Source organism: Aotus nancymaae, unplaced genomic scaffold (genome assembly GCF_030222135.1).
Source record: "Aotus nancymaae isolate 86718 unplaced genomic scaffold, 86718_ANA_hifiasm-v0.15.2.pri h1tg000020l, whole genome shotgun sequence".
Lineage (NCBI taxonomy): Eukaryota > Metazoa > Chordata > Mammalia > Primates > Aotidae > Aotus > Aotus nancymaae.
The window spans coordinates 27,152,795-27,180,329 of record NW_026988432.1 but is presented as its reverse complement, the minus strand read 5'-3'; the positions used below and the strand labels follow the sequence as shown (position 1 = coordinate 27,180,329).

General features: G+C 39.8%; 1 protein-coding gene across 1 annotated transcript in view; it reads right to left on the bottom strand.

The window, feature by feature from the left end:
* Window positions 1–238: 238 nt before the first annotated feature.
* Window positions 239–27,535, bottom strand: part of CFAP53 (cilia and flagella associated protein 53) — a 52,383-nt gene continuing 25,086 nt past the window's right edge. The window contains exons 6-8 of the mRNA XM_064379192.1: window positions 14,980–15,196; window positions 12,477–12,579; window positions 239–1,861 (exon numbers count right to left, since the gene is read on the bottom strand). Coding sequence (XP_064235262.1) covers window positions 1,633–1,861; window positions 12,477–12,579; window positions 14,980–15,196 — 549 coding nt within the window. The 3' untranslated portion in view covers window positions 239–1,632. The remainder of the gene's footprint in view (window positions 1,862–12,476; window positions 12,580–14,979; window positions 15,197–27,535) is intronic.

Sequence of the window (27,535 nt, the reverse complement as noted above, 5' to 3'; positions counted from 1 at the left end):
GTGGTGGTGATTGCAAAGCTCTAAATTTGTCAAGAATCACTTTATAAATCACTCATAATGCGTAGACTTTACGGTATGGAAATTGAACCTCAATATAATTTTTAAAAATCGGTCTAAAATAATAAATTTAAGTTGTCTAGAATTTTTGCATAAAACATTGGCCGAGCTACTAGAAATAAAGCATGGTTTTATTGAGAAAATAATATCCTGCAGAAAACTTCTGTGAATATCCCACGGAGATGATGTAATGAATCATATGAATATGCAGAAGAAAGATGAGCATTTACCTAAAGGTGTTAATAGGTTCAATTTTTAAAAAAGGGTTTCAGGATTAAGTAAGTATGAGTAACAGAGGACTAAACAAAGGTAACTACATTTCATTACTTTAGAGTTTTCCAGAATTTTAAAATATTTCATTGTGCCTAATGACTCTCTAGGAAAATGATGCAGATTTCAGACCTTTCCAGATTTGTTTTTCGCAAAAACTTGTATAATACAAAACATATTTTGACATATGAAAAACATTTTGCAGTGCAGAGGTAGAATTACCAAATAGAATACTGACCAGAATTATCCAGTAACTTGTTAATTTATTTGACTTCATTTGGCTAATATCTCTAGGTTCACACTTGAGAGATATGTCAACGCCCACCACAGGGGCAGTTTACTGGTTTGTTGCTCAGACCAAAAGTTTGGAGTTCTATTTATGACTTTCTTTCAAACCCTACACTGAACATATACATCCATCAGCACATCTAGTTGGCTCTACCTTTAAAATAGAATCTGATCTCTCTCACATGCCCAAGATAAAACCCTGTATTAGTTTTTATTGCTGCCTAATGATACACCCTAAAACTTAGTAGCTTAAAACACAATAAACATTTGTTATTTCTCAGTTTCTGTGAGTTGGGAATCAGGCATAGCTTGGCTGAGGGGTCTGGCTCAGAGTCTCTTAATGAAATTGCAGTCAAGTCATCAGCCAGGGCTGTAGTCATCTGAATGTCTAACTGGTGCAGGGGCTAGAGGATCCGAGTTAAGCGCAATTTCCAGGCAACAAGTGTTAAGTGCCATTTCCAGTTGATGGCATTTAACACCTATTGCCTGTTTCCCTCCACTAATATGTAAGCTCAACAAGATCAAGGGGTATGTTTTGTTTTTGCTGTAGTCTCAGGATCTAGAATAGTGCCTGGCACATGGGAGGCACTCTGAAAATATTTGTTTAATGCTAAATGGGTGGGTTAATGAAAGTGGCTGTTAATCCCAGTTCTGCCTGCAAAAATGCTCTCTTAACACTTAATTATGTATATGAGGGAGAAGAGAAAGGAAGGAAGAAGAAATAGGCATATGGGTAGATAGATGTCAGCAAATGTAGCTAGTAAAAAGTGAGTAAAAAAAGGAGGCAAAGGTAGCAGGAAAATAACAACATGATATGAAGTAGATCATTTGGATTTGCAAGGCTGTGAACTCCAAAAAAGGCACTGGTTTACTTGAAGGAAGATAATTATGTTCAATTAATTACATAAACTCAGGGAAAAAAAAGAACAGCTTATCCATGAGTTAAAAGAAGCATGCAAACATACTGTAGTTAAAGATATTAAAAGACCAAGAAAAGGTATATTAATGCTCATGGAACTACGTTGGAAGCTCACTGGGGCATGCCTTCCGCATGGGATGAATGTTTTGAGGCAGCACTTGATGGGTGGACAGGATCTCCTGGATTTTGTCCAAACGGATCTTGTTTGCTGCTATCCCTGCTTCAAACTCTCGGCGTTTCTCTTCCTTCTTTGCTTCTTGGGACTGCTGCTGGTAGGCAATTTGCATCTGAAGTTGCTTCCTGTACTCCTGGGCTAAATGTTGGCGTCTAAAGTATTAGAAATGTCAAAGTATAAAATTATAAAATCATTTGGATTTATTTAGAGTATTACAATTAAAATATAATTTGTAAAGTCAAATTAAAATTCCCATTAAAATCCGAGTGAGTAGAGAATAGATGAGAAACTCAATAATGAGTTTCTTACACAATAATTATTAATATAATCCTAGAACAAATATTGATTTTAGAGATGAAATGCTTCTTCCCTGCTCACAATGTTCATTGCTATGTAGAATAGTCCTTGGTTTGCCTCCATCCCTTCCCTTACTCTTCTCTATGGGTAAAATTGGAGAAGATAAACAAACTGCTCAATTTAGCTTCTCCCCTTTCATCTTGGAGGCTGCTCCGCCTGTTTTCTGCTCTGCTCTAGATCAAAGAGCCACATCCCTGCACAGGAGGCCTGCAGTCGTCTCATGCTGCTGGGGACTGGGTGGGTAAGTTAGCTTCATCCTATCATTCTGCTCAGTATTAACTAGACAATTTCTTGCATATATAAGCCACATTTTAAATATATGACAGTTTTGATTTATAGTGTAATTTTTATTGTAATAACACATTATGGCCAGGCACAGTGGCTCACACCTGTAATCCCAGCACTTTGGGAGGCTGAGGCGGGCGGATCACCTGAGGTCGGGAGTTCAAGACCAGCCTGACCAACATGGAGAAACCCCATCTCTACTGAAATTACAAAAATTAGCCAGGCATGGTGGTGCATGCATGTAATCCCAGCTACTTGGGAGACCGAGGTACGAGAATCACTTGAAACCAGGAGGCGTAGGTTGCGGTGAGCCAAGATCACTCCATTGCACTACAGCCTGGGCAACAAGAGTGAAACTAAGTCTCAAAAATAAAAAAAATTTACATAGGTCATATACGTAATAATCCCAGCACCTTAGGAGGCCAAGGCAGGAGGCATGTGCTTGTGGGTGGATTATCTAAGCCCAGGCGGTTGAGGTTTTTCAGTGAGCTGTGATCACACCACTGCACCCCAGCCTGGGCAATAGAGCAACACCCTGTCAAAAAACAAAAACAAAACCACAAACAAATTTACATCTTCATCATTTTTAAATGTACAGTTCAGTAGTTAAGTCTCTTCATATTGTTGTTAAAGAGATCTCCAGAACTTTTTCATCTTGCATATCTGAAATTCCGCTCCCCTCTTTACTCCCCACAACCCTTGGTAACCACCATTCTACTTTATGTTTCTATAAATCTGACTAATTCATGTATCTCATAAAAGTAGAATCATACAGTATTTGTCTTTTGGTGATTAGCTTATTTCACTTAGCATAATGTCCTCAAGGTTCAACCATACTATGGCATGTGACAGGATTTCCTTGCTTTTTAAGGCTGAATAATATTCCATCATACATGTATGTCATGTTCTGTTTATTCATTTCATTGATAACAGAAGACATTTTTATCACTCAGAAAATTACAGGAGTTGTAGGAGCTCTGTGCCAAGAACTAGGAACAAAGATCAAATATAATTCTCATTATACCACAGCTGATATTAAAAATGTGGCTTATATTTCTAGCCATTGAATTGATATTTGGGTTGCTTCTACCTCTTGAATATTGCAAATAGTGCTATGAATATTTCTGTACAAATATCTCTTCAAGACCCTGCTTTTAATTTTTTGGATATATACCCAGAAGTGTGATTGCTGGATTATGTGGTAGTTTTACTATTAATTTTTTGGAGGAACCTCCATACTGTTTTCCATAATGGTTATATAATTTTACAATTTTAAACAGGGTCTCACTCTATCACCCAGGCTGGAGTGCACTACTGGCACAATGACACAATCATGGCTCACCGCAGCCTCAAACTCCAAGATTCAGGTGATCCTCCCACCTCAGTATCCCCGGTATCTGGGACTACAGGTGCACACCACCACACTCAGCTAATTTTTTTTTTTTTTTTTTTTGGTATTTTTTTAGAGACAGGGTTACACCACATTGCACAGGCTGGTCTCAAACTCCTGGGCTCAAGAGATCCACCTGCCTTGGCCTCCCAAAGTGGTGGGATTGCAGGCGTGAGCCACATACCTGGCCTCTTTGTAGTTTCAATGGCTAGAAATATAAGCTACATTTTAAATATCAGCTGTGGTATAATGAGAATTATATTTGATCTTTGTTCCTAGTTCTTGGCACAGAGCTCCTACAACTCCTGTAATTTCTTGAGTGATAAAAATATCTTTTGTTATTCATAGGAACACCTGACTTTATGCTAATAAGCTGACATAGGGTAGGGCTCCTGGGTAGCATCAGGATGGGGTTGGTCACTAGATAGACCAACTGATGAGGGGGTTAGGACTTTCAGCCCCACCCACTGACCTCTTGGGAGGAGAAGGTAGGGGCTGGAGATGAAATTCTAAAAACTCTTGAACAAGGGTGTTCTGAGAGCATCTGTGATGGTGACACATGGAGGTGCTAAAAGGATGGTGCACCTGCGGAGAGCATGGAACCCCCTATATTCCTCTTCCACTTGGCTGTTCCTGAATTGTGCCTTTGTGATAAACTGGTAAACATTAAGTCAAATGTGTTCCTGCTTTCTGTGAGCAATTCTAACAAACTGTTGAACCTGAAGAGGAGGTCGTGGGAACTCCCAATTTGTAGCTGGTTGATCAGAAGGTGGTACTAGCATCTGGTGTCTGAAATGGGAGCAGTTTTGTGGGACTAAGCCCTTACCCTGTGGGGTCTGTACTAACTCTGGGTAGTTACTATCAGAATTGAGTTTAATTCTTGGATGCTCAGTTGGTGTCTGGAGAATCAGAGAATTTGTTGTTGGTGTCAAAAAACACTCCATTTTATTAGAAATAAAGATAATGGTTTGGATACCCCTCTATGGCAGATTCTATTTTCCAAAGATGGCCACAGCACTATCTTCCTTCTCATATGTGTACTACTAATTAGGGAAAAGGAGTCAGGCTGGTGGAACCAGGAGAAAGCAAAGAGATAAAGCAGATAAGCTATAGGTCTGCCTTTGTTCATGGCCCAAGACATAGAGCCCTCCTGTGCAGATAACATAGAAAACTCACAAACATGCTACTTATCATCAAATGCTTCAATTCATCATCAAACATCTCAGCTGAGAGAAGAATGCAAGTTAGTTCCCTGCTACGTTGATGTTATCAAGAAGCCTAAGAACCATCCTATAAAATCTCCAGCAAGTTTTTGTTTCCTGGCAGTCAGTTCCTCTCTTGCTGGCTGCCCATTGCTTTCTTGCACTAAATTTTCCTACTTTCTCTAATAAATCTGCCTTTCTTTACCTACAACTGTCTTGGTAAATTCTTTTACCCTTGCACCACTGGTCCAGATAGTCGCTGCTCACCCACAACAGTTTAGTGGCCTATACAGGAAACTCTCTCCATACAAGAAACTCTCTCCTTATGGGGAACCCTCTGCCCTCTCTCTTTCCCTTTCCCAACTTAGGACCCTCAGTGGACAGCATCTACACAGAGAGAGAATTGTAAGTCTCTACCCAACACTACCTACACTCCAGTGGGACTGAAAGGTGTCCATGTGGAAGCGTCTAACCACCATCGCCTGTTGAGGGGCGGGACCTGAGTTTACTTTGTCTTTTCAGTCTTTCAGCAGTTGGCTTTTAGTATCTCTTTGGCAATTGACAAATTGGCTGCGGCCAATATCTGGTGTTGCCTGAAGGCCAAATAGCCACCTGGCCTGAAAGAGAGGAAGGTTTTCTCCTGTGTTCTCTGATCACAAGTCCCTAATCCCTATGTGTGATGCGACTGGCAGCAGAAGCTCATTCAGAGCAAATTCACACGTTTTGGGTGACGTAGACCCTCTCTTTCTCACTCTAAATTCTCCTGTGGAGTCAGCCATCCATTCTGTCCCAGATGTTACTGAATCAGGTGATCTCAGACAGCCTCAAAACTGTGAGTCTTCCCTTACCCACCACCTCTCCTGGGCTAGCACAGGCAGAGTCCTCCCTTCACCCATTTTCCTTGTACCGGGACTGGCCATCCAGCATAAGGCCCCTGAGTGGCTGAGGGGACTTTCCTAATAGGTAGGACAGCCCTTTAGAAATTTCACCCCAACTTCCTCAGCAGACCTAAGTTGAACCGTTTTTCATCTTGGCTGGATGTCCTGAGAGAAAGTGCAGTTTATGCGTTTGAGTGGCACCATCCCCAAGCAGCATGTTTTCCAGTCTCACCATGGGACAAAACCCATCTATTCCTTCAGACTCACCTCCGGGTTGTATCCTAAAACATTAAGACAAATTTAACCCTCAAACTCTCAAAAAGAAATGTCTAATTTCTTGTGTAACACACATGACCTCTATGTAGAAAATCATCAAATTAGCCTCCTGAGTTCTTTATAACTGACAGCAGAATGAGGAAGACAGGGCTAAGAAGAAAGAAAAATGCAGAGGCAAGAGACAGGCTCAACTGTTGGCTGCCTTACAAGCCCCAGCCTCCTCCAGGTTTCCCTAAAAATACACTCCTCCAGGTAACTGCCATTGGTGCTAAAGGCCACGCTACCTAAAGGCAGAGTGCCCCAATGGAATAAATTTTAAAAGCCCCACATGGCTTGCCATCTGTGCCACAAGCTCAGCCACTGGAAAAAGGACTGCCCTGATTGATGACCAAAGGGCTCCCAGGACAGAATCTCAACCCCAATGGCCTTATGCTAAAGAGGCTCTCTGCTCCATCTGGCAACAGCTCACCTTAACTGATAACTTGCAAGGGTGGGAAGAATTCATCCCACACCATGTAGGTCTGGGGTGCTAATGCTCTCCCTGACAGGATATAAATAAAACTGGTAGGAGTACTGACCCTGCACTGCAGTGTTTGGAAGGCTCACAAGCCCTCCTATAAAGTCTAACCATTTCCTCTCCATTCCTTCCTTTTCTTTTTCTCTTTCTCTGTTCAATCCAGGGGACTAGACTTAAAAGGGAAAGACAGTTTCTAACATCCTAACCCCTGATTTTGTGATTTTCTTTAAAACTCCAGCTGGTTACATATTATTGTACATTTTAAACTACCAGGCAAACCACAACAAGAAACATTCAGAGCTGAAATGGTTAACCTGCACTATAAGGTTAAGTGAAGACTTCTAAAGCTCTCTATCTTCTTTTTTTTTTTCTGCCTGCTTTAAATCTGCTGTCACTGAGCTGCTGGTGCTGAGATAAAACTCATTTTTTGTTGTCTAATTAGAATGTAAACATGGAAAACTCATTTAAAGTTAAAGAAAAAAAAGGTAAAAGAAGTTTTGTTAAACCAAACAACCTAGAATTTTTAAACCTCTCTTTAAAATAAAAATAAATCCAATGCCTCCTTTAGACCTCACTCTTAAAGCTGACTCTTTTTATTCATTCTACTACAGGCTTTCTGTAATTATCCACCCACCTCACTTAAGCAGCTTCACCCTCTTGATATTGGTGCTTTTATAAGGGAGGTGGTTCACAACTGCTATTTGCAAGGGGACTTCCAAGATTACCACCCAGATGAAATTTTTTTATATTTGTCCTAGTAATATCATTTACCCCCACATCACATCAGTGTGCTGAGGTACTAGGTGTTTGGTTAACTGTTTTTCTGATACTCTTTACAGCCCTTCTCTCCTGTCTCCCTAAGTTCACTATATATTATCCTTTTCCTGAAATATGGCTTTGTTTTTATTGTATCATGGCTAACTACTGCCTCCATGGCTGGAGCCAGGCACTTACTCCTCCCAGTAATATTTCAGGTTGCTAACATAACATACGGCTCTAACTGCTGGATATGCCCATGCAGACAGGCACTCGTGGATAACATTATACTCCTAGCAGTCCCGCTATCTACAGAAGAAATCATTAAAAAGCCCAATACTCTGGATTCAACTATACCATTTACATGCACACCAAAAACACAGGTTTAGGAGGGCAACCTAGGCCAATTGATCCCTCGTGGCAATTATCCACCGTGACAGAGCAGATTGGGAAGGCACCAGATATGGCCTGCAAGACTCACCTCTGCATCAGAAACTCCCAAGGGTCTGGCCCTTTCCTAGGGCCTTCGACACAGGCCCATTGTAATTACACCCTGAACTATAATCAAATACACCAGGAATGGAAGCCATATGACAACAATGACAAGTTCACTGTGTACCTCTGCAGGTTTTCTCTATGGTGGGGAAACAACAAAGTTAATGCCAACAAAATGTGTAATGATCCCTTTATGCCTATAAACAGTTCAGTTACTGGAATGGAATATATAGGAATGGAGGTTGAGACTGGACCACTTCTCAACCTCACTAATACATCTACAAATTTCCCTTGATTTTCCTTTATCCCATTAATATTTTAAAATCTTATCTGCCAGGCCCCACATTCATAGAACACAACAAGTAAAACTTTTCCCCCTTTATGCACGGATGACTACTTTCTAGGTCACCACCCACACACATTTGATCCCTGGGGACCATGGGATCCCTCTATTTATGCAAACTATACCGGAATCCAAACTAACCATACCTATCCCTGGTTACAAGGTCTCTCCTCAGGAGTTTCTTTAAAAGGAACTGTGCTCTTCTTTTTATGTGGATCCAACATTTTTGCAGCCTTCCCTATTAAATGGAGAGGCCCATGCACTATAATTGCAGCAATACCTGGAGTGCATATGCATAACTCCTCGGACTTTATAACCTCTGGCCAAGTTCCAGATTTATGGTCCTTCCTAAGTTGGGCCCTTCAAAGCCCATCAGAAGAAAGGAAACAGAAACAGGACTTAATGAACCTTCCATCATTTGGCATCTTCACCACTGATGATCCCGTTATAGAGAGGAATGCTCTAGGACATTCTGTTGCCCATGCAATCTTTCGGCTTACAGGTATACCCATGGTTGAGCACAGCATTTATAATATCACCATCTTAGTCTAGCAATCTTGGGAAGCTAAAGTCATGACCATCAAAGCCTAACAACAGGTCCTAAATTCATTAGCAGGGGTTGTCTTGCAAAACTGATGTGCTGTGGATGTGCTTACTGCTGAGGCAGAAGGCACCTACATGTTGTTAAATGAAACTTGTTGCTTTTACATCAATACCTCAGGTCAAGTAGAAAAAACTTTAGAAAAGATTAAAAAAAAAATCCAAATATTAGAGGGCCTTCAAAAAGGAGTTCCTGAAGATTCCTTTTTGGCACAGCTACTTCAAAGCTTCTCCAGCTGGGTTTGGCTATAGGTTGCCCCACTTCTCCCATCAATAATAATGCCCATATTGGCCAGGCATGGCAGCTCACACCTGTAATCCCAGGACTTTGGGAGGCCAAGGTAGGTGGATCGCCTGAGGTCAGGAGTTTGAGACCAGCCTGGCCAATATGGTGAAACCCTATTGAAAAATACAAAAATTAGCTGGGTGTGGTGGCATATGCCTATAATCCCAGCTACTTGGGAGGCTGAGGCAGGAGAATCACTTGAACCTGGGAGGCAGAGGTTGCTGTGAGCTGGGATCACGCCACTGCACTCCAACCTGGGTGACAAGAGTGAAATTCCATCTTAAAAAATAAAAATAATAATGCTCACATTACTTTATTTATTTGTGCCATGTATTGTTAATACAGCATCTTGTTTTGTGATTTCTAGAATATAACAATTTCAAACCAAAATGTTACCGCAGTGAGGGTATCAGCCACTAAAAGAACTCCACGATTCTCCTTTGGATACAGCAGGACAAAATTTTAGGCTGCAAATGCTGTTCCTCCATGGTCTCACAACAACTCTGCCCAATTTAACTCCCAACCCAAGGATTTAGGTCCAAATAACCTCCTGACCAACTAACAATCCTAGGTAGGGCAAACTCTACGCCCCTGGTTGGCAGAAAGCAGTTGGAAGATGAGACCTTCCATTCACGTGCCAAAGATTTGTCATTGTTGCTATGTTGGGGAAATGTAGATTCCTAATTAGGAAAAAGGATTCAGGCTGATGGAACCAGGAGAAAGCAAAGAGATAAAGCATATAAGCTATAGGTCTGCCTTTCTTTATGGGCCAGGACATATAGCCCTCCTGTGCAAAGTACAAAACTCACAAACTTTCTGCTTATCATCAAATGCTTCAATTTATCATCAAACATCTCAGCTGAGACATAAATGCAGGTTAGCTCCCTGCTACCTTGGTGTTATCGAGTAGCCCAAGAACCATCCTATAAAATCTCCAGCAAGCATTTGTTTGCTGGCAGTCAGTTCCTCTCTTGTTGGCTGCCCATTGCTTTCTCACACTGAATTTTCCTACTTTCTCTAATAAATCTGCTTGTACCTACAACTGTCTTAGTAAATTCTTTTTCCCCCATGCCACCAGCCTAGTTACACTCTTCAACAATGTGAACCTCTACTACCCTATTAAGAGGTGGAGCTTCTTTCTCCATCCCCTTGAATCAAGATGGGCCCTGTAACTACTTTTATGACCAATGGAATATCGCAGAAGTAATGCTATGCCAGTCCTAGGTGTAGCTCTTAACTGGCCTGGCAGCTTCTTCCTAGCTCTTTGAATACTTGCTATTGGAACTCTCCCTCTCAGAATAAGCTACCATACTGTGAGAAGTCTAAATCACACGGAGAGCCCACATATAGGTGTTCTAGGTGAAAACTAAAACTCCTAGTTGATAACTGAGATCCCTGACTACAGTCAGTATACACTGCCAGCTATATGAGTAGGTATCCTAGGTTGAGCCTTCAGATGAATATAGGCTCAGTCATGTGGATCTGACTTCAACCACATGAGATGTTCCAAGCAAGAACTACCTAGCTGAGCCTTGTTGACCCACAGAATCATAAAAGATAATCATAAATTGCTTTAAACCACACATTTTGGGGTGTTTTATTATGTAGCAATAGGTAACTGTAATACCTCTGCCCATATTTTTTTCCTCATCTCTCCATTAATTCAGAAGTTCAGCAGGGAAGAGAGGTGATATTTATTGAGTCCTCATAAATCTCCAACAGGAGAATTTTTAAAAATGAGAAGGAAAGATTTCTAGAGCAGAGGCAATAGCAGGAAGTCAGAAGGGTAGGCCAGATATTGTTGTTTGTGATCCCAAAGTGAGAATGGAATCAGGCACATTAACCATACTCTTTCTAGAAAGAGAAGAGCTTATTTCTATGCACCAAGTGTGAGTAAGTCAGGGGACAGGCCCCAGAACAGGGAGGGTAACCAGTAATCAGAGAAGCCAGGTCCTGTTCCTCCATTACACTGGCCGCCTGATTTAGGTATCACGGCCACCAGTGGGAAGAGACTGCAATGGTGTAAGAAAAGCTGCAGGGAGGTAGCTGCCTGTTTCCCCGACCTGAGCCTGGTTGTAGTGATCAGAAAGACACTAATCCCAGCCCAAGGCTTGTCAGAAGAGGGCAGTGGTATTTCCCAAAGCACCCAGAGTTTTCTAGTGCAGTAAGTAGTTTTCTAGTGCTGTAAGGCTAAACACGTCCTCCTAGGGACATTTGTATGGAATCCTGTCCCGATAAGCCATTCTGCTAATTTAGCTGATTAGGCCAGCCTGCATTTCAGGGTTTATTTCATGGAGGAAGAAAAATCTTCTTGTTATTTTATTAGGATTTAAGGTTGGTGCCTATTTTTTAAGTGTTTCAAACTTATTTTGTAAGATATTCATCCAGCCAAATATCTTATGTATATAATCATAATATACATAATGGCAATGGAATTTAATTTTACCAAGACAGTTGGTGCCTGTTTTTATGTGAAATTTTGTAAACTGCTTTGAGCTTCTAGAAGGGTAAGTGTACTACTAATGTAAAATAATGTCAATAATGCGTGAATTATAGCACATAATCTTCTCTCTATGTTGAAAATCTGTTTTTGTTTTTGTTTTTCTGAGACAGATCTTGCTCTGTTGCCCAGGCTGGAGTGTAGTGGCACAATCATAGCTCACTGCTGTGTTTAACTCCTGTACTCAAGTGATCTTCCCACTTCAGCTCCCAAGTAGCTAGGACTACAGGTCTATGTCACCATATCTGGCTAGTTTTTATTTTTATTTTTCTTTGTAGAGATGGGGTCTTGCTATATTGCCCAGGCTAATCTCAAACTCCTGGCTTCAAGCAATCCTCCTTCCCAAAGTGCTGGGATTACAGGTGTGAGCCACCATGGCTGGCCAAATATCTGGTTTTTAGGTAGCAAATGACGATACAGAAAACAAAATCACAACTTGCAAATTCTCACCTTCTTCTTCAGCCTCCCAAAGTGCTGAGATTACATCTGTGAGCCATCATGCCTAGCCAAAAATCTGTTTTTTGTTTTTGTTTTTGTTTTGTTTTTTTTCTGAGATGGAGTCTTACTCTGTAGCCCAGGCTGACGTGCAGTGGTGTGATCTCAGCTCACTGCTACCTCCACCTCCCAGATTCAAGCGATCTACTGACTCAGTCTCCTGAGTAGCTGAGACTACAGGTGTGTGCCACCACATCCAGCTAATTTATGTATTTTTAATAGAGATGGGTTTTCACCATGTTGGCCAGGATGGTCTCGATCTCTTGGCCTTGTGATCCGCCTGCCTCTGCCTCCCAAAGTGCTGGGATTACAGGTGTGAGCCACCACGCCCAGCCAAAAATCTGTTTTTTCAGGTAGCAAATGATGATATAGAAAACAAAATCATACCTTGCAAAATTCTCCTTCGCTTCACAGTTAAGTTCTTTAAGACCTTCATCTATGTGTTTCTGTTCCATAGCACGTTCTTCCTGTTCTTTAGCTTCTCGTTGCACTAAGAAAAGCAAAAGTAATTATATGGCAAATGACTTTCAGAGAAGACTTGCCAACATCTTTCTGGGCACCAAAGTCATATTGTCTTTAGAAAGGTAGAGCTTAGAATCATGACTGGATCTTAAACCAATAAAGTACAAGTACTTATCTCAATTGAGAAATAAATTGGGTTTAGGCTGATATATGCTACAATCTACAGATTTTCTCTTGATCATTTTTCATTGAAAATCAATAATTACCCTTTTTCATACCAGATTACCAATGTTAAAACACTTCTCACTTTTCTCTCCTTGAAGACAAACAGTTCATTGCCATTCATGCTAATAAGAGAGCTTATTTATTATAAAATGAATATTATTTAAATATATAAAGCTCTGTGGCTGAGATGGGTGGATCATCTGAGGTCAGGAGTTTGAGACCAGCCTGGCCAACAAGGCAAAACCTCGTCTCTACTAAAAATACAAAAATTAGCCAGGCACAGTGGTGCACGCCTGTAATCCCAGCTGCTCAGGAGGCTGAGGCACAAGAATCACTTGAACCAGTGAAATGGAGGTTGCAGTGAGCCTAGATCATGCCACTGACTCCAGCCTGGGCAACAGAACGAGACTGTCTCAAATAAATAAACAAATAAATAAATAAAGCTCTTATAAGTTAATAAAAATATTTAAGCATCCCAATAGAAAAAAAGACAAAGGAAACAGAGTTTACAAAATAATAAATACAACAGGTTACTATACATCTCAAATGCACATATCTTTGGTACCACAATCTATTTCAGAAATTTATCTTAAACAACCAGATACAATCCAAAAAGAACTACGTAAAAATGTACAGAGACAGTAACCTGGAATTGTAAAATGACAGTAATAAGATTAGAAACAATATAAAGGTTTATTAGTTGTGTTTAGGTAAAATAAATTATGGTCTGTTTTTATAACAGATTTCTAGGCAGTCATTACAAATCTTATAATTCATGAAAAATGACTTAAAATGTTTTTGATATGTGAAAAATATAGACTATTAAACAGTATATACAACATGATTCTAATTTGTGAAGGAAAATTATATATGTAGTAAAAATACTAGAAGAAAATATACAAAGCTATGAATAGTAGCTATTCCTGGATGGTGGAATTATGGTTGATTTTGTTTCCTTGTTTACAAATGGTCTCAATAAATTTTCCATGTTTTTTTTCAATATTTTCTAAAACATTTATCACTGATGAATATAAAAATATTTTCAGCTTATAAACTTTCTACTCGCTTTCTAAAAGTTCCAACTAATATTGGCTTAACAATTTTCTACTGTTATTATAATTCCTGGAGTAAAGAATTAATTAGTGGGACCAGGATAAGCTTCCTCTTGCAAAAACCACTAGTGTGAAATCCAATGGTACTCTAACAATAAATGTGTCCATCTGTTTATTGCCTCTCTGGTCCATTGGGCTGGACATGGAAATTGCAGAAATGTGGAAGTGGAAATTCAGCCTCTCAACAAACCTCCTTCTGTGACCAAGCACTGCTTGAAGCTGAGGTAATACAGTGGCATCGTGTAGTATTAAATAAGAGACATAATGTGGCTATACGATTAATGGTAGCCATAAAGTTCACTTAAGCATCTCTCAGGGCTGACACATCACTTAGCAGTATGATACAACCCAGTCCAGGGATTTCCAAGAGACAAATGTCATCTCAGCACAGATGTAACTTTCAGAAACCTTAAAACAAAGCTTACCCTTAGAAGAATAGCTTAAACTCCTTTTATGAAAGAAATACCTAGTAACTGACCTGGATTGAATATAAGTATTAAAAAGGGTGAAAAGATTCTCCAAACTTTGAGCATGGTCTCCAAATAAAGATTCTCCTGGCCAGTTGGCCATCTGAGATGTGAGCAAGTCACAGTGCTCTGGAAAAGAGGATTTATTTTGATGCGGGAATACAGAGGGCCTCTCAAGGCATGAGTCAACTGAGCTGGTATTGAAGGATGTCTAGATTTTTCATGATCAAGAGCATCATAGGCAGAGACAACTACATAAATAAAGGTACGGAGACAACTTTGGAAAGAAAAGAGGGACGGATACAAAGGAAAAGAAGGAGCTGTATGTCTGTGCCCCACCTTCTCACTCTTCATTCTAATTACCAAGATACACAGTATTCAAATGATGTACTGTTCCTTTAACTATGAGAACTCCCCTGTGACTGCTTGGAATCTGCTGGGATAGAAAACTCTTCATATATATATCGAATTATATAAGATTTGCAAAAGCGGGCCTTCTGCCTTCATCCTTTTTGCATCCCTTATGGCGTTTTACATAATAAGTATTACAATTGTTAGTTTTTTTGTAAATTGAAAAACTGAATTAAGGGCAAGCTATAACATAACTGTAATTCAGTTCCTTACACTTTTCTTGAACTTGAAGTTTTCTTGTACACATGACCTCATTCACAAGCTGTTTCCTTGCCTCCTTTTCAAGTTTCAGCTCCTTGTCCTTCTCAGCCAACTTCTTTTCCTTGTCTTCCTCTAATATTCTATTGAATTCTTTTTCCTGAGCTTTTTCTTCCTCACGTCTCTGTGCCAAATACTTATGGTATATCTTCTGTTCTCTTATCATATCTTCCTATGTAACATAAAAATTCATATTGTTAAAATATTCAGGTGTGATAGTGATAGTAAGGATACATTTAAAAACAATCTTTATCTCATCTGAGTCTAGATGAAAAAAATAAGAAAAACAAAAAAAAATCATCTTTAAAAGCTCCAATCCCAATCTTTTAGAGCTATATACCAAAACATTTACAGATCTATGTCTGGCGTTTACTCCAAAATACTCAGGAGTAGTGGGGGAAATGGGTAGGTATATAGAAGAGACAAGAATGACCATTAGTTGATGGTTGTTAAAGTGAGGTGATGGACATATGGGGGCTCACTGTGCAATGCTTTGTATCCATTTGAAATGTTTGATAATACATGGTTGAATAAGTTAATTCAAACACTTTCCCCAAGTGTTTTTTAAAGTAGTTGCCAAATAGTTTTCAATGATACAGCTTTATTTTCATTTACTTTAACTTAGGTATATGAAATCTTAATCTGATAAACAAAATAAGTCCTTTCTGCTTTTATAGCACTGTCTTTCTAGCTGGTAGTCATTTTGTACTTTATTATGGCAATTCTCAATCTTAGCTACACTTTGGAGTCACTTGGGGAGCTTTAAAAAGTATTGAGGGCTGAGTCCCACCCCCAGAAATTCCTGTTTAATAGATACCTTTTAAGTTCCCCCAGGTGATGGTAATGTGCAGCTCAAGTTGGGACCTGCTGTTTATTCAATGCAGGCAATTTTAGTTGGCTACTGCCATGTCGCAGTAATGATCCAATAGCAATGAGTTCATTCAACACCAAGATTGTAGCTGTTATTAAATACCTGATATAGTTTGGCTCTGTGTCCCCAGCCAATTCACATCTTGAATTGTAATCCCCATGTGTGAGGGGAGGGACCTGGTGAAGGTGATTGGGTCATGGGGGTGGTTTCCCCCATGCTGTTCTCGTGATAGTGAGTTCCTCTGAGATCCGATGGTTTAAAAGTGTGGCTTTCTTCACTCCCTCCCTCCTGCCACCACTTAAGACATGCCTTGCTTCCCCTTCCACCATGATTTTAAATTTCCTGAGCCTTCCCCAGCCATGTGGAACTGTGAGTCAGTTGTACCTTTTTTTTTTTAATAAGTTACCCCATCGTAGGTAGTTCTTTATAGCAGTGTGAAAACAGACTAATACAATACCATTTCCCACTAAAAAAGAACCAAGAATATTTGGGAAAATAATCACTTATAAGACTAGGGCAGAGACAGGATGAACCTAGGACATCTTATTGTGTCAGAATCAAGAAAACTATCAAAGTCTATTGGTGGACAGTATCAAAAGAGCATGATAGCCCACTTAAAGGACTCCTGAGACCTAGGATGGGGCGATCTGGGCACCAAAAAGAAGAGTGAACTAAGTAATCCACTAAAAAACTATTAAAACTTGGCCAGGTGCAGTGGCTCACACCTGTAATCCCAGCAATTTTGGAGGCTGAGGTGGGCAGATCACTTGAGGTCAGGAGATCAAGACCAGCCTGGCCAACATGGTAAAACCCCATCTCTACTGAAAAAAAAAAAAAATAGCTGAGCGTGGTGGTGCAAGCCTGTAGCCCCAGCTACTTAGGAGGCTGAGGCAGGATCACTTGAACCAGGGAGACAGGTTGCAGTGAGCCAAGGTCGCACCACTGCACTCCAGCCTGAGTGACAAAGTGAGACTCTATCTCAAAACAACAACAACAACATAAACAAAACTATTAAAACTAACAAATGAGTTAAGCAATGTTGTGGGATACAAGACCAATACGCAAAAGTCCTTATGTCTCTATTTGACAGCATCAATCTAAAATAAAATTAAAAATTTTATTTCCAAATAGAAATTTTATACTTAGGAATAAATTTAACAAAATAAGTGTAAAATGTATACTCTGAAAACTAAGAAACATTACTGAAAGAAATCAAAGAAGACCTAAATAAATGGAAAGACATCCTAAGTTCATCAATCAGAAGTCAATACTGTGAAAATGGTAGCACCTTCCAAATTGACCTATGGATTCAACACAATCTTTATCAAAATCTCAACTGGCTTCTTTGCAGAAATTGACAAGCTGATCCCTGTAACTTCCAGATACAAAGATATGCAAGGGAACCAGAATTGCCAAAAAAAAATTTGAAAAAGAACAAAGTTTGAGGATTTACATTTTTTTTTTTTTTTGAGACAGAGTTTCACTCTTGTTGTCCAGGCTGTGCAATGGTGGAGTTTCTCTCTTGTTGCTCAGGCTGGAGTGCAATGGCATGATCCTGGCTCATTGCAACCTTGGCCTCCCAGGTTCAAGCGATTCTCCTGCCTCAGCTTCCCTGGGATTATAGGTTTGCACCACTACACCCAGTTGATTTTTTTTAGTAGAGACAGGGTTTCACCATGTTGGTCAGGCTGGTCTTGAACCCCTGACCTCACGTGATCCACCTGTGTTAGCCTCCCAAAGTGCTGGGATTACAGGCATGAGCCACCACACCTGGCCAGGATTTACATTTTCTGATTGCAGACTTACTACAAAGCTACAATAATCAAGATGTGTATATTTGTTATAATGGACTAAGGATACATAGATTGATGGAATAGAACTGAGTGTCCAAAAATAAACCTTTACTTTACTGTAATTGACAAAGGTGATAAGACAATTCAATAGGGGAACAATTAGACAATTATTTCAAAGAATGGTGCTTGGATAACTGGATATCCATATGCAAAATAATGAATTAGGATCCTTATCTCACACCATACACAAAACTTAAAATGAATCAAAAGCTTAAATGAAAAAGCTAAAATTATAAAACTCTAAGAATAAAACAAAGGAGTACATCTTTGTGATCCTAGAGTAGGCAACCATTTTTTAGATATGACCCCCAAAGCATAAGCAACAAAAGAAAATATAGCTAAATTGAACTTCGTCAAAATTTAAAAATTTTGTGATTCAAAGGACACCATCAAAAAAGTGAAAAGACAACCTACAGAATGAAAGAAAATAATTGTAAGTCATTTATCTGATAAGGGACTTGAATCTAGAATATATAAAGAACTCTTGCAATTCATAATAAAAGGACCAATAACCCAACTAAAACATGGGCAAACAACTTAAATAGATGTCCCTAAGAATAGAGAACAGTTGGGCGAGGGATCCAAGATGGCCATATAGGAACAGCTTTGGAGTGCAGTTCCCAGCGAGAACAATGCAGAGGGTGAATGACCACCGCATTTCCAAACAACTTTTTACTGCCCACAGACCAGAAGATTCCCAGGCTGAAAAGCATCATGAGTTTCCAGCCCGGCTGTTTCAGCCAGCACAGCGCGTCTTCACACAAAAACTCACACAAATCTGGGTGGACATTTCAACTGGCACCTGGAATGTCTGAAAGACAGAGCTGCCCATTCGACTGAAAAAAAGGGGGCTGAAACAGGTGATCTGGCTGGGCGGAATCCACCCCCACAAAGACCAGCAATCTGAAATGCTCTGGATTGAGAATTTTGCAGTGAGCACAGCTGGACCCAGAACGGTCCAGCTTTGAGTGGGGAAGGGCGTTCACCATTACCGAGGAAGTCCACCACTACCAAGGCAGTCCACCAATACCAAGGCAGTCCATCATTACCGAGGCAGTCCGCCATTACTGAGGTAATCTGCCATTACCGAGGCAGTCTGCCATTACAGAGGCAGTCTGCCATTATTGAGGCTGATCGCAATTACCCAGGCAATTCTAACTATACTTCTATAAACAAAACTGCAAGGAAGTTCACAAAGCAGCTGGGCAGAGCCCACAGCAGCTCAACAACGCCTCTGTGAATAGGCTGCCTCCTTGCTGGGCAGGGCATCTACAAAAAAAAGGCAGCAGCACATCAGAAACTTATGAATAAAGCCCCACCTTCCCAAGACAGAGCACCTGGGAAAAAAAGGCAGTTATGAGTTCTGCTGCAGCAGACTTAAACATACCTGCCCAGCAGCTCTGAACAGAACAATGGAGCTCACAGTTCAGTACTTGAGCTCCTACAAGGGACAGACTGTCTCCTCGAGCAGCTCCCTGACCCTTGTTTATCCAAAGAGACATCTCATAAAGGAGAGCTCAGGCTGACATCTGGTGGGTATCCTTCTGGGACAAAGATAACAGAAGAAACTGGCAGCAACCTTTACTGTTCTGCAGCCGCCACAGGTGATCCCCAGGCAAGCAGGGTCTGGAGTGGACCTCCAGCAGTCCTACAGCAGAGGGGACTAACTGTTAGAAGGAAAACTAAAAAATGGAAAGAAATAACTTCAACATCAACAAAAAGGATGTCCATTCAGAGACCCCATCCGAAAGTCACCAACTACAAAGACCACATGTAGATAAATCCACAAAGATGGGAAGAAACCAGCACAAAAAGGATGAAAACACCCAAAACTAGAATGCCTCTCCTCCTTCAAGGGATCACAACTCCTCACCAGCAAAGGAACAAAGCTGGATGGAGAATTAGTCTGATGAATTGACAGAAACAGGCTTCAGAAGGTGGGTAATAAGAAACTTCTCTGAGCTAAAAGAACACATTCTAACCCAATGCAAAGAAACTAAGAACCTTGAAAAAAGGTTTGACAAAATGCTAATGAGAATAAACAGCTTAGAGAAGAATATAAATGAATCGATGGATGGAGCTGAAAGACACAACACGAGAACTTCACAAAGCATACACAAGTTTCAATAGCTGAATCACCCAAGCAGAAGAAAGGATATCAGTGATTGAAGATCAACTCAATGAAATAAAATGAGAAGGCAAGATTAGAGAAAAAAGAGTAAAAAGAAATGAACAAAGTCTCCAAGAAATACGGTATTATATGAAAAGACCTAATCTACGTTTGATAGATGTAACTGAATGTGATGGAGAGAATGAATCCAAGCTGGAAAACACTCTTCAGGATATTATCCAGGAGAACTACCCCAACCTAGCAAGGCAGGCCAATATTCAAGTCCAGGAAATACAGAGAACACCACAAAGATATTCCTTAAGAAGAGCAACCCCAAGGCACATAATTGTCAGATTCATCAGGGTTGAAATGAAGGAAAAAATGCTAAGGGCAGCCAGAGAGAAATGTTGGGTTACCCATAAAGGGAAGCCCATCAGACTCACAGCAGATCTCTCCACAGAAACCCTACAAGCCAGAAGACAGTCAGGGCCAATATTCAACATCCTTAAAGAAAAGAACTTTCAACCTAGAATTTCATATCCAGCCAAACTAAGCTTCATAAGCGAAGAAGAAATAAAATCCTTTATGAACAAGCAATTGCTCAGAGATTTCATCACCACCAGGCCTGCCTTACAAGAGCTCCTGAAAGAAGCACTAAACATAGAAAAGAACAACCACTACCAGCCACTCCAAAAATGTACCAAATGGTAAAGACCATCGACACAATGAAGAAACTGCATCAACTAATGGGCAAGACAACCAGCTAGCATCAAAATGGCAGGATCAAATTCACAATATTAACAATATTGTGATTAACAATAAAATAATGATATTAACCTTAAATGTAAATGGGCTAAAGGCCCCAATCAAAAGACACAGACTGGCAAATTGGATAAAAAGTGAAAACCCATTGGTGTGCTGTATCCAGGAAACCCATCTCACATGCAAGGACACACATAGGCTTAAAATAAAGGGATGGAGCAAGATTTACCAAGCAGATGGAGAGCAAAAAAAAGCAGGAGTTGCAATCTTAGTCTCGGATAAAATAGACTTTAAACCAACAAAGATCAAAAGAGACAAAGAAGGGCATTACATAATGGTAAAAGGATCAATGCAACAAGAAGAGCTTACGATCCTAAATATTTACAAACCCAATACATAAAGCAAATATTTACATATACATATATATATTTCATTGTTTTAGGTTCCGGGGTACATGTAAATAACATGCAGGATTGTTGCATAGGTATATCCATCACAATGTGCTTTGCTGCCTCCCTCCCCCCTGTCATCTATATCTGGCATTTCTCCCCATGTTATCCCTCCCCAACTCCCTACCCCCCGCTGTCCCTCCTCTAGTCCCCCCAACACAGACCTCAGTGTGTGATGCTCCCCTCCCTGTGCACATGTGTTCTCATTGTTCAACACCCACTTATGAGTGAGAACACGTGGTGTTTGATTTTCTGTTCCTGTGTCACTTTGCTGAGAATGATGGTTTCCAGATTCATCCATGTCCCTACAAAGGACACGAACTCATCATTTTTTATGGCTGCCTAGTATTCCATGGTGTATATGTGCCACATTTTCCCTGTCCAGTGTATCATCAAGGGGCATTTGGGTTGGTTCCAAGTCTTTGCAATTGTAAACAGTGCCGCAGTGAACATACGTGTGCATGTGTCCTTATAATAGAATGATTTATAATCCTTTGGATATATACCCAGTAATGGGATTGCTGGGTCAAATGGGATTTCTGGGTCAAATGGAATTTCTATTTCTAGGTCCTTGAGGAATCGCCACACTGTCTTCCACAATGGTTGAACTAATTTACACTCCCATCAACAGTGTAAAAGTATACCTATTTCTCCACATCCTCTCCAGCATCTGTTGTCTCCAGATTTTTAATGATTGCTATTCTAACTGGCATGAGATGGTATCTCAATGTAGTTTTGATCTGCATATCTCTAATGACCCGTGATGATGAGCATTTTTTCATGTTTGTTGGAGTCATATATGTCTTCTACATAAAGCAAATTCTTAATGACCTACAAAGAGACTTAGACTCCCACACAATAATAGTGGGAGACTTTAACACTCCACTGTCAATATTAGACAGATCAACAAGACAGAAAATTAACAAGAATATCCAGGATTTGAACTCATATCTTCAAAAGCAAACCTAATAGACATCTACAGAACTCTCCACCCCAAATCCACAGAATATACATTCTTCTCAGCACCACACCACACCTACTCTAAAATTGACCACATAATTGGAAGTAAATCATTCCTCAGCAAATGCAAAAGAACGGAAATCATAACAAACACTCTCTCAGATCACAGTGCAATCAAGTTAGAACTCAGGATTCAGAAACTAACTCAGAACTGCACAGCTTCATGGAAACTGAATGACTGGCTCTTGAATGTTGACTGGATAAACAATGAAATGAAGGCAGAAATAAAGACGTTGTTCGAAACCAACAAGAATGAAGACACAACATACCAGAATCTCTGGGACACATTTAAAGCACTGTCTACAGGAAAATTTATAGCAATAAACACCAACATTAGAAGCAAGGAAAGATCTAAAATTGACAACCTATCATCAAAATTGAAAGAGCTAGAGGAACAAGATCAAAAAAACTCAAAAGCTAGCAGAAAACAAGAAATAACTAAGATCAGAGCAGAACTGAAGGAGATACAGACAAAAGAACTCTTCAACAAATCAATAAATCCTGGAGCTGGTTTTTTGAAAAGATCAACAAAATAGACAGACTGCTAGCCACCTTTATAAAAAAAGAAAAGAGAGAAGAATCAAATAGATGCAATAAAACACAGTAAAGGGGATATCACCACAGATTCCACAGAAATACAAACTACCATCAGAGATTACTACAAACAGCTCTATGCGCATAAACCAGTAAACCTGAAAGAAATGGATAAATTCCTGGACGCTTGCACCCTCCCAAGCCTAAACCAGGAAGAAGTCGAAACCCTGAATAGACCAATAACAAGGGTTGAAGTTGAGGCAGCAATTAATAGCCTACCACCCAAAAAGCCCAGGTCCAGATGAGTTCACAGCTGAATTCTACCAGACATACAAAGAGGAACTGCTACCACTCCTTCTGAAACTATTTCAAACAATCCAAAAAGAGGGAATCATTCCCAAATCATTTTATGAGACCAACATCATCCTGATACCAAAACCCGGCAGAGACTCAGCAAGAAAAGAAAACGTCAGACCAATATCCATGATGAACATATATGCAAAAATCTTCAATAAAATACTGGCAAACCAATTGCAACAGCACATCAAAAAGCTTATCCATCATAATCAAGTAGGCTTCATCCTGGGGATGCAAGGCTCATTCAACATACACAAATCTATAAATCTAATGCACCACATAAACAGAACCAAAGACAAAAACCACATGATTATCTCAATAAATGCAGAGAAGGCCTTCAACAAAATTCAACAGCGCTTTATGCTAAAAACTCTAAATAAACTAGGTATCAACGGAACATATCTCAAAATAATAAAAGCTATTTATGACAAACCCACAGCCAATATCATACTGAATGGGCAAAAACTGGAAGCATTCCCTTTGAAATCTGGCACTAGACAAGGATTTCCTCTCTCACCACTCCTGTTCAATATAGTATTGGAAGTTCTAGCCAGAGCAAAGTCAAGAAAAAGAAATAAAGGGTATTCAATTAGGAAAGGAGGAAGTCAAACTATCTCTATTTGCAGACAACACGATTGTATATTTATAAGACCCCATCATCTCAGCCCAAATCTGACACTGATAACCAACTTCAGCAAAGTCTTGGGATACAAAATCAATGTGCAGAAATCACAAGCATTCCTATATACCAATAATAGACTTAAAGAGAGCCAAATCAAGAATGAACTGCAATTCACAATTGCTACAAAGAGAATAAAATACCTAGGAATACAACTAACAAAGGATGTAAAGGACCTCCTCAAGGAGAACTACAAACCACTGCTCAAGGAAATAAGAGAGGACACAAACAGATGGAGAAAAATTCCATGATCATGGTTAGGAAGAATCTTGTGAAAATGGCCATACCGCCCAATGTAATTTATAGATTCAACACTATCCCCATCAAGCTACCTATGACCCTCTTCACAGATCTGGAAAAATCCACCTTAAACTTATATGAAACCAAAAGAGAGCCTGCATAGCCAAGATAACCCTAAGCAAAAAGAACAAAGCTGGAGGCATCACACTACCTGACTTCAAACTATACTGTAAGGCTACAGTAATCAAAACAGCATGGTACTGGTACCAAAACAGAGATATAGACCCCAATGGAACAGAACAGAGGCCTCAGAGGCAATACCACACATCTACAACCATCTGATCTTGGACAAACCTCACAAAAACAAGCAATGGGGAAAGGATTCCCTGTTTAATAAATGGTGTTGGGAAAACTGGCTAGCCATGTGCAGAAAACAGAAACTGGACCCCTTCTGACACCTTACACTAAAATTAACTCCAGATGGATTAAAGACTTAAACATAAGATCTAACACCATAAAAACCCTAGAAGAAAACCTAGGCAAAACCATTCAGGACATAGGCATAGGCAAGGACTTCATGATTAAAGCACCAAAAGCAATGGCAACAAAAGCCAAAATAGACAAGTGGGATCTAATTAAACTCCAGAGTTTCTGCACAGCAAAAGGAACAATTATTTGGGTCAACCGGCAACCAACAGAATGGGGAAAAAATTTTGCAATCTACTCATCTGACAAAGGGCTAATATCCAGAATCTACAAAGAACTAAAACAGATTTACAAGAAGAAAACAAACCCATTTAAAAGTGGGTGAAGGACATGAACAAACACTTTTCAAAAGACGACATATATGAGGCCAAGAAACATATGAAAAAATGCTCATCACTGGTCATTAGAGAAATGCAAATCAAAACCACAATGAGATATCATCTCATGCCAGCTAGAATGGCGATCATTAAAAAAATCTGGAGACAACAGATGCTTGAGAGGATATGGAGAAATACAAACACTTTTACACTGTTGGTGGGAGTGTAAATTAGTTAGTTCAACCATTGTGGAAGACAGTGTGGCAATTCCTCAAGGACCTAGAAATAGAAATTCCATTTGACCCACAATCCCATTACTGGGTATATATCCAAAGGATTATAAATCATTCTATAATAAAGACATGCACACGTATGTTCATTGCGGCACTGTTTACAATAGCAAAGACCTGGAACCAACCCAAATACCCATCAATGATAGACTGGATAAAGAAAATGTGGCACATATACACCATGGAATACTAGGCAGCCGTAAAAAACGATGAGTTCGTGTCCTTTGTAGGGACATGGATGAATCTGGAAATGATCATTCTCAACAAACTGACACAAGAACAGAAAATCAAACACTGCATGTTCTCATTCATAGGTGAATGTTGAACCATGAGAACACATGGACACAGGGAGGGGAGCATCACACACTGGGTCTGTTGGGGGGGACTAAGGGAGGGATAGTGGCGGGTAGGGAGTTGGGGAGGGATAACGGGGAGAAACGCTAGATATAGGTGATGGGGAGATGGAGGCAGCAAACTACATTGCCATGTATGTACCTATGCAACAATCCTGCATGTTCTTTATATGTAACCCAGAACCTAAAGTGCAATAAAATGTATATAAAAACAAAAACAAATAGAAAAAAAAGAATAGAGAATAGCTTTCAGATAGATTTCTCCAAGGAAGATCTACAAATGGCCTTAAGCACAGGAAAAGAGGCTCAATATCATTAGTCACTAGGGAAATACAAATACAAACCATAATGAGATACCACTTTAGATGCACTAGGATGGGCAAAATAAAAAAGACAGACAATAAAAAGTGTTGCTGAGTATGTGGATAAATCAAAACCCTTATACAAAGCTTATGGGAAGGTAAAATTTTCAGCCACTTTGGAAAATAGCTTGGCAGTTCCTCAAAACTTCAACAAAGTTACTGTATGACCCAGTAATGCTACTTCTAGATACATGCCCCAAAGAAAAGTGAAAACATATGACCACACAAAAATTTGTACATGAATGTTCATAGTAACATTATTCATAACAGCCGAAAAGTGGAAATAACTCAAATGTCCATCAACTGACATAAAGCATAAACAAAATGTGGCATATCCACCCAATGGAATATCATTCAGCTGCATAAACAAATAAAATAGTAGTGATACATACTACAATGTGGTTAAACCTTGAAAATGTTATGCTAAGTGAAAGAAGACAGTCAAAAGGTCACATAATATGTGATTCCATTCATTTCAAAGTCCAGAATGGGGATATCTATAGAGACACAAAGTAGCTAAGTGGCTGCTTAGGACTGGAGGTGGGAGTTGGGGAAGAAGGGATAGCAGGATAGTGAAAATGTTCTAAAATGGAATGTGGTGATGGCTGTATTATCTGTGAATACAGTAAAATCCACTGAATTGTATGCTTTAAACTGGGGAACTGAATGTGAATTCTCTCTTGAAACTGTTAAAATAAATAAATAAAATGATTTAATCATGAACAAAAACCTCAACAGGAAAAAACAAATCAAATAAGCAAGTCAATTAGAAAATGGGCAAAAATCAGGAGTTGGAGGCTGCAGTGAGCTATGATCATGCTACTGTACTGCACCCTAAGTGACAAAGTGAGATACTGGCTCAACAAAAAGAAAAAGAAAAAAAAAAAAAAAACAGAAAATGGGCAAGAAACATGAAGAGGCATTTCACTGAAGAAGACATACAGATGGAAAACAGGCACATAAAAAGTTGTTCAAAATCATCAGCCATTAGGGAAATATAAATTAAACCACAATGAGATGTTACTACACATCTGTCAGAATGGTTAAAATGAACAATAGTGATACCACCAAATGCTGGTGAGGATGTGGAGAAACTGGATTGCTCATGTATTGCTGGTGGAAATATAAGATTGTATAGCTACTCTAAAAAACAGTTAAGCAGTTTCTTTAGAAAACTAAACATGCAATTACTATATGATATAGCAATTGCTCTTCCAGGCATTTATCTCATAGAAATGGTAATTTGTGCCTGGTGTGGTGGCTCATGCCTGTAATCCAAGCACTTCGGGAGGCTAAGGTGGGTGAATCAGTTAAGGTCAGGAGTTCTAGACCAGCCTGGCCAACATGGCGATATCCTGTCTTTACTAAAAATACAAAAAAAAAAATTAGCTGGGCATGGTTGGCACACTCCTGTAATCCCAGCTACTCAGGAGGCTGTGGCAGGAGAATCACTTGAACCCAGGAGGTGGAGGTTGCAGTGAGCTGAGATGATGCCACTGCACTCCAGCCTGGGTGACAGCGTGAAACTCCATTAAAAAAAAAAAAAAAAAAGAAGTGTTGAGGCAGGAGAATTGCTTGAACCCAGGAGGCGGAGGTTGCGGTGAGTCGAGATCGCACCACTGCACTCCAGCCTGGGCAACAAGAGCAAAACTCCATCTCAAAAAAAAAAAGAAGAAGTGAGAATTTGTGTTTGCAGAAAACCCTGTACTCAAATGAATATAGCAGTTTTACTTATAATAGCCATAGCCTGGAAACAACTCAAATGTCCTTCAACAGGTGAATGGCTAAACAAATTGTGGTAAATCTATACCATGAATACTACTCAATA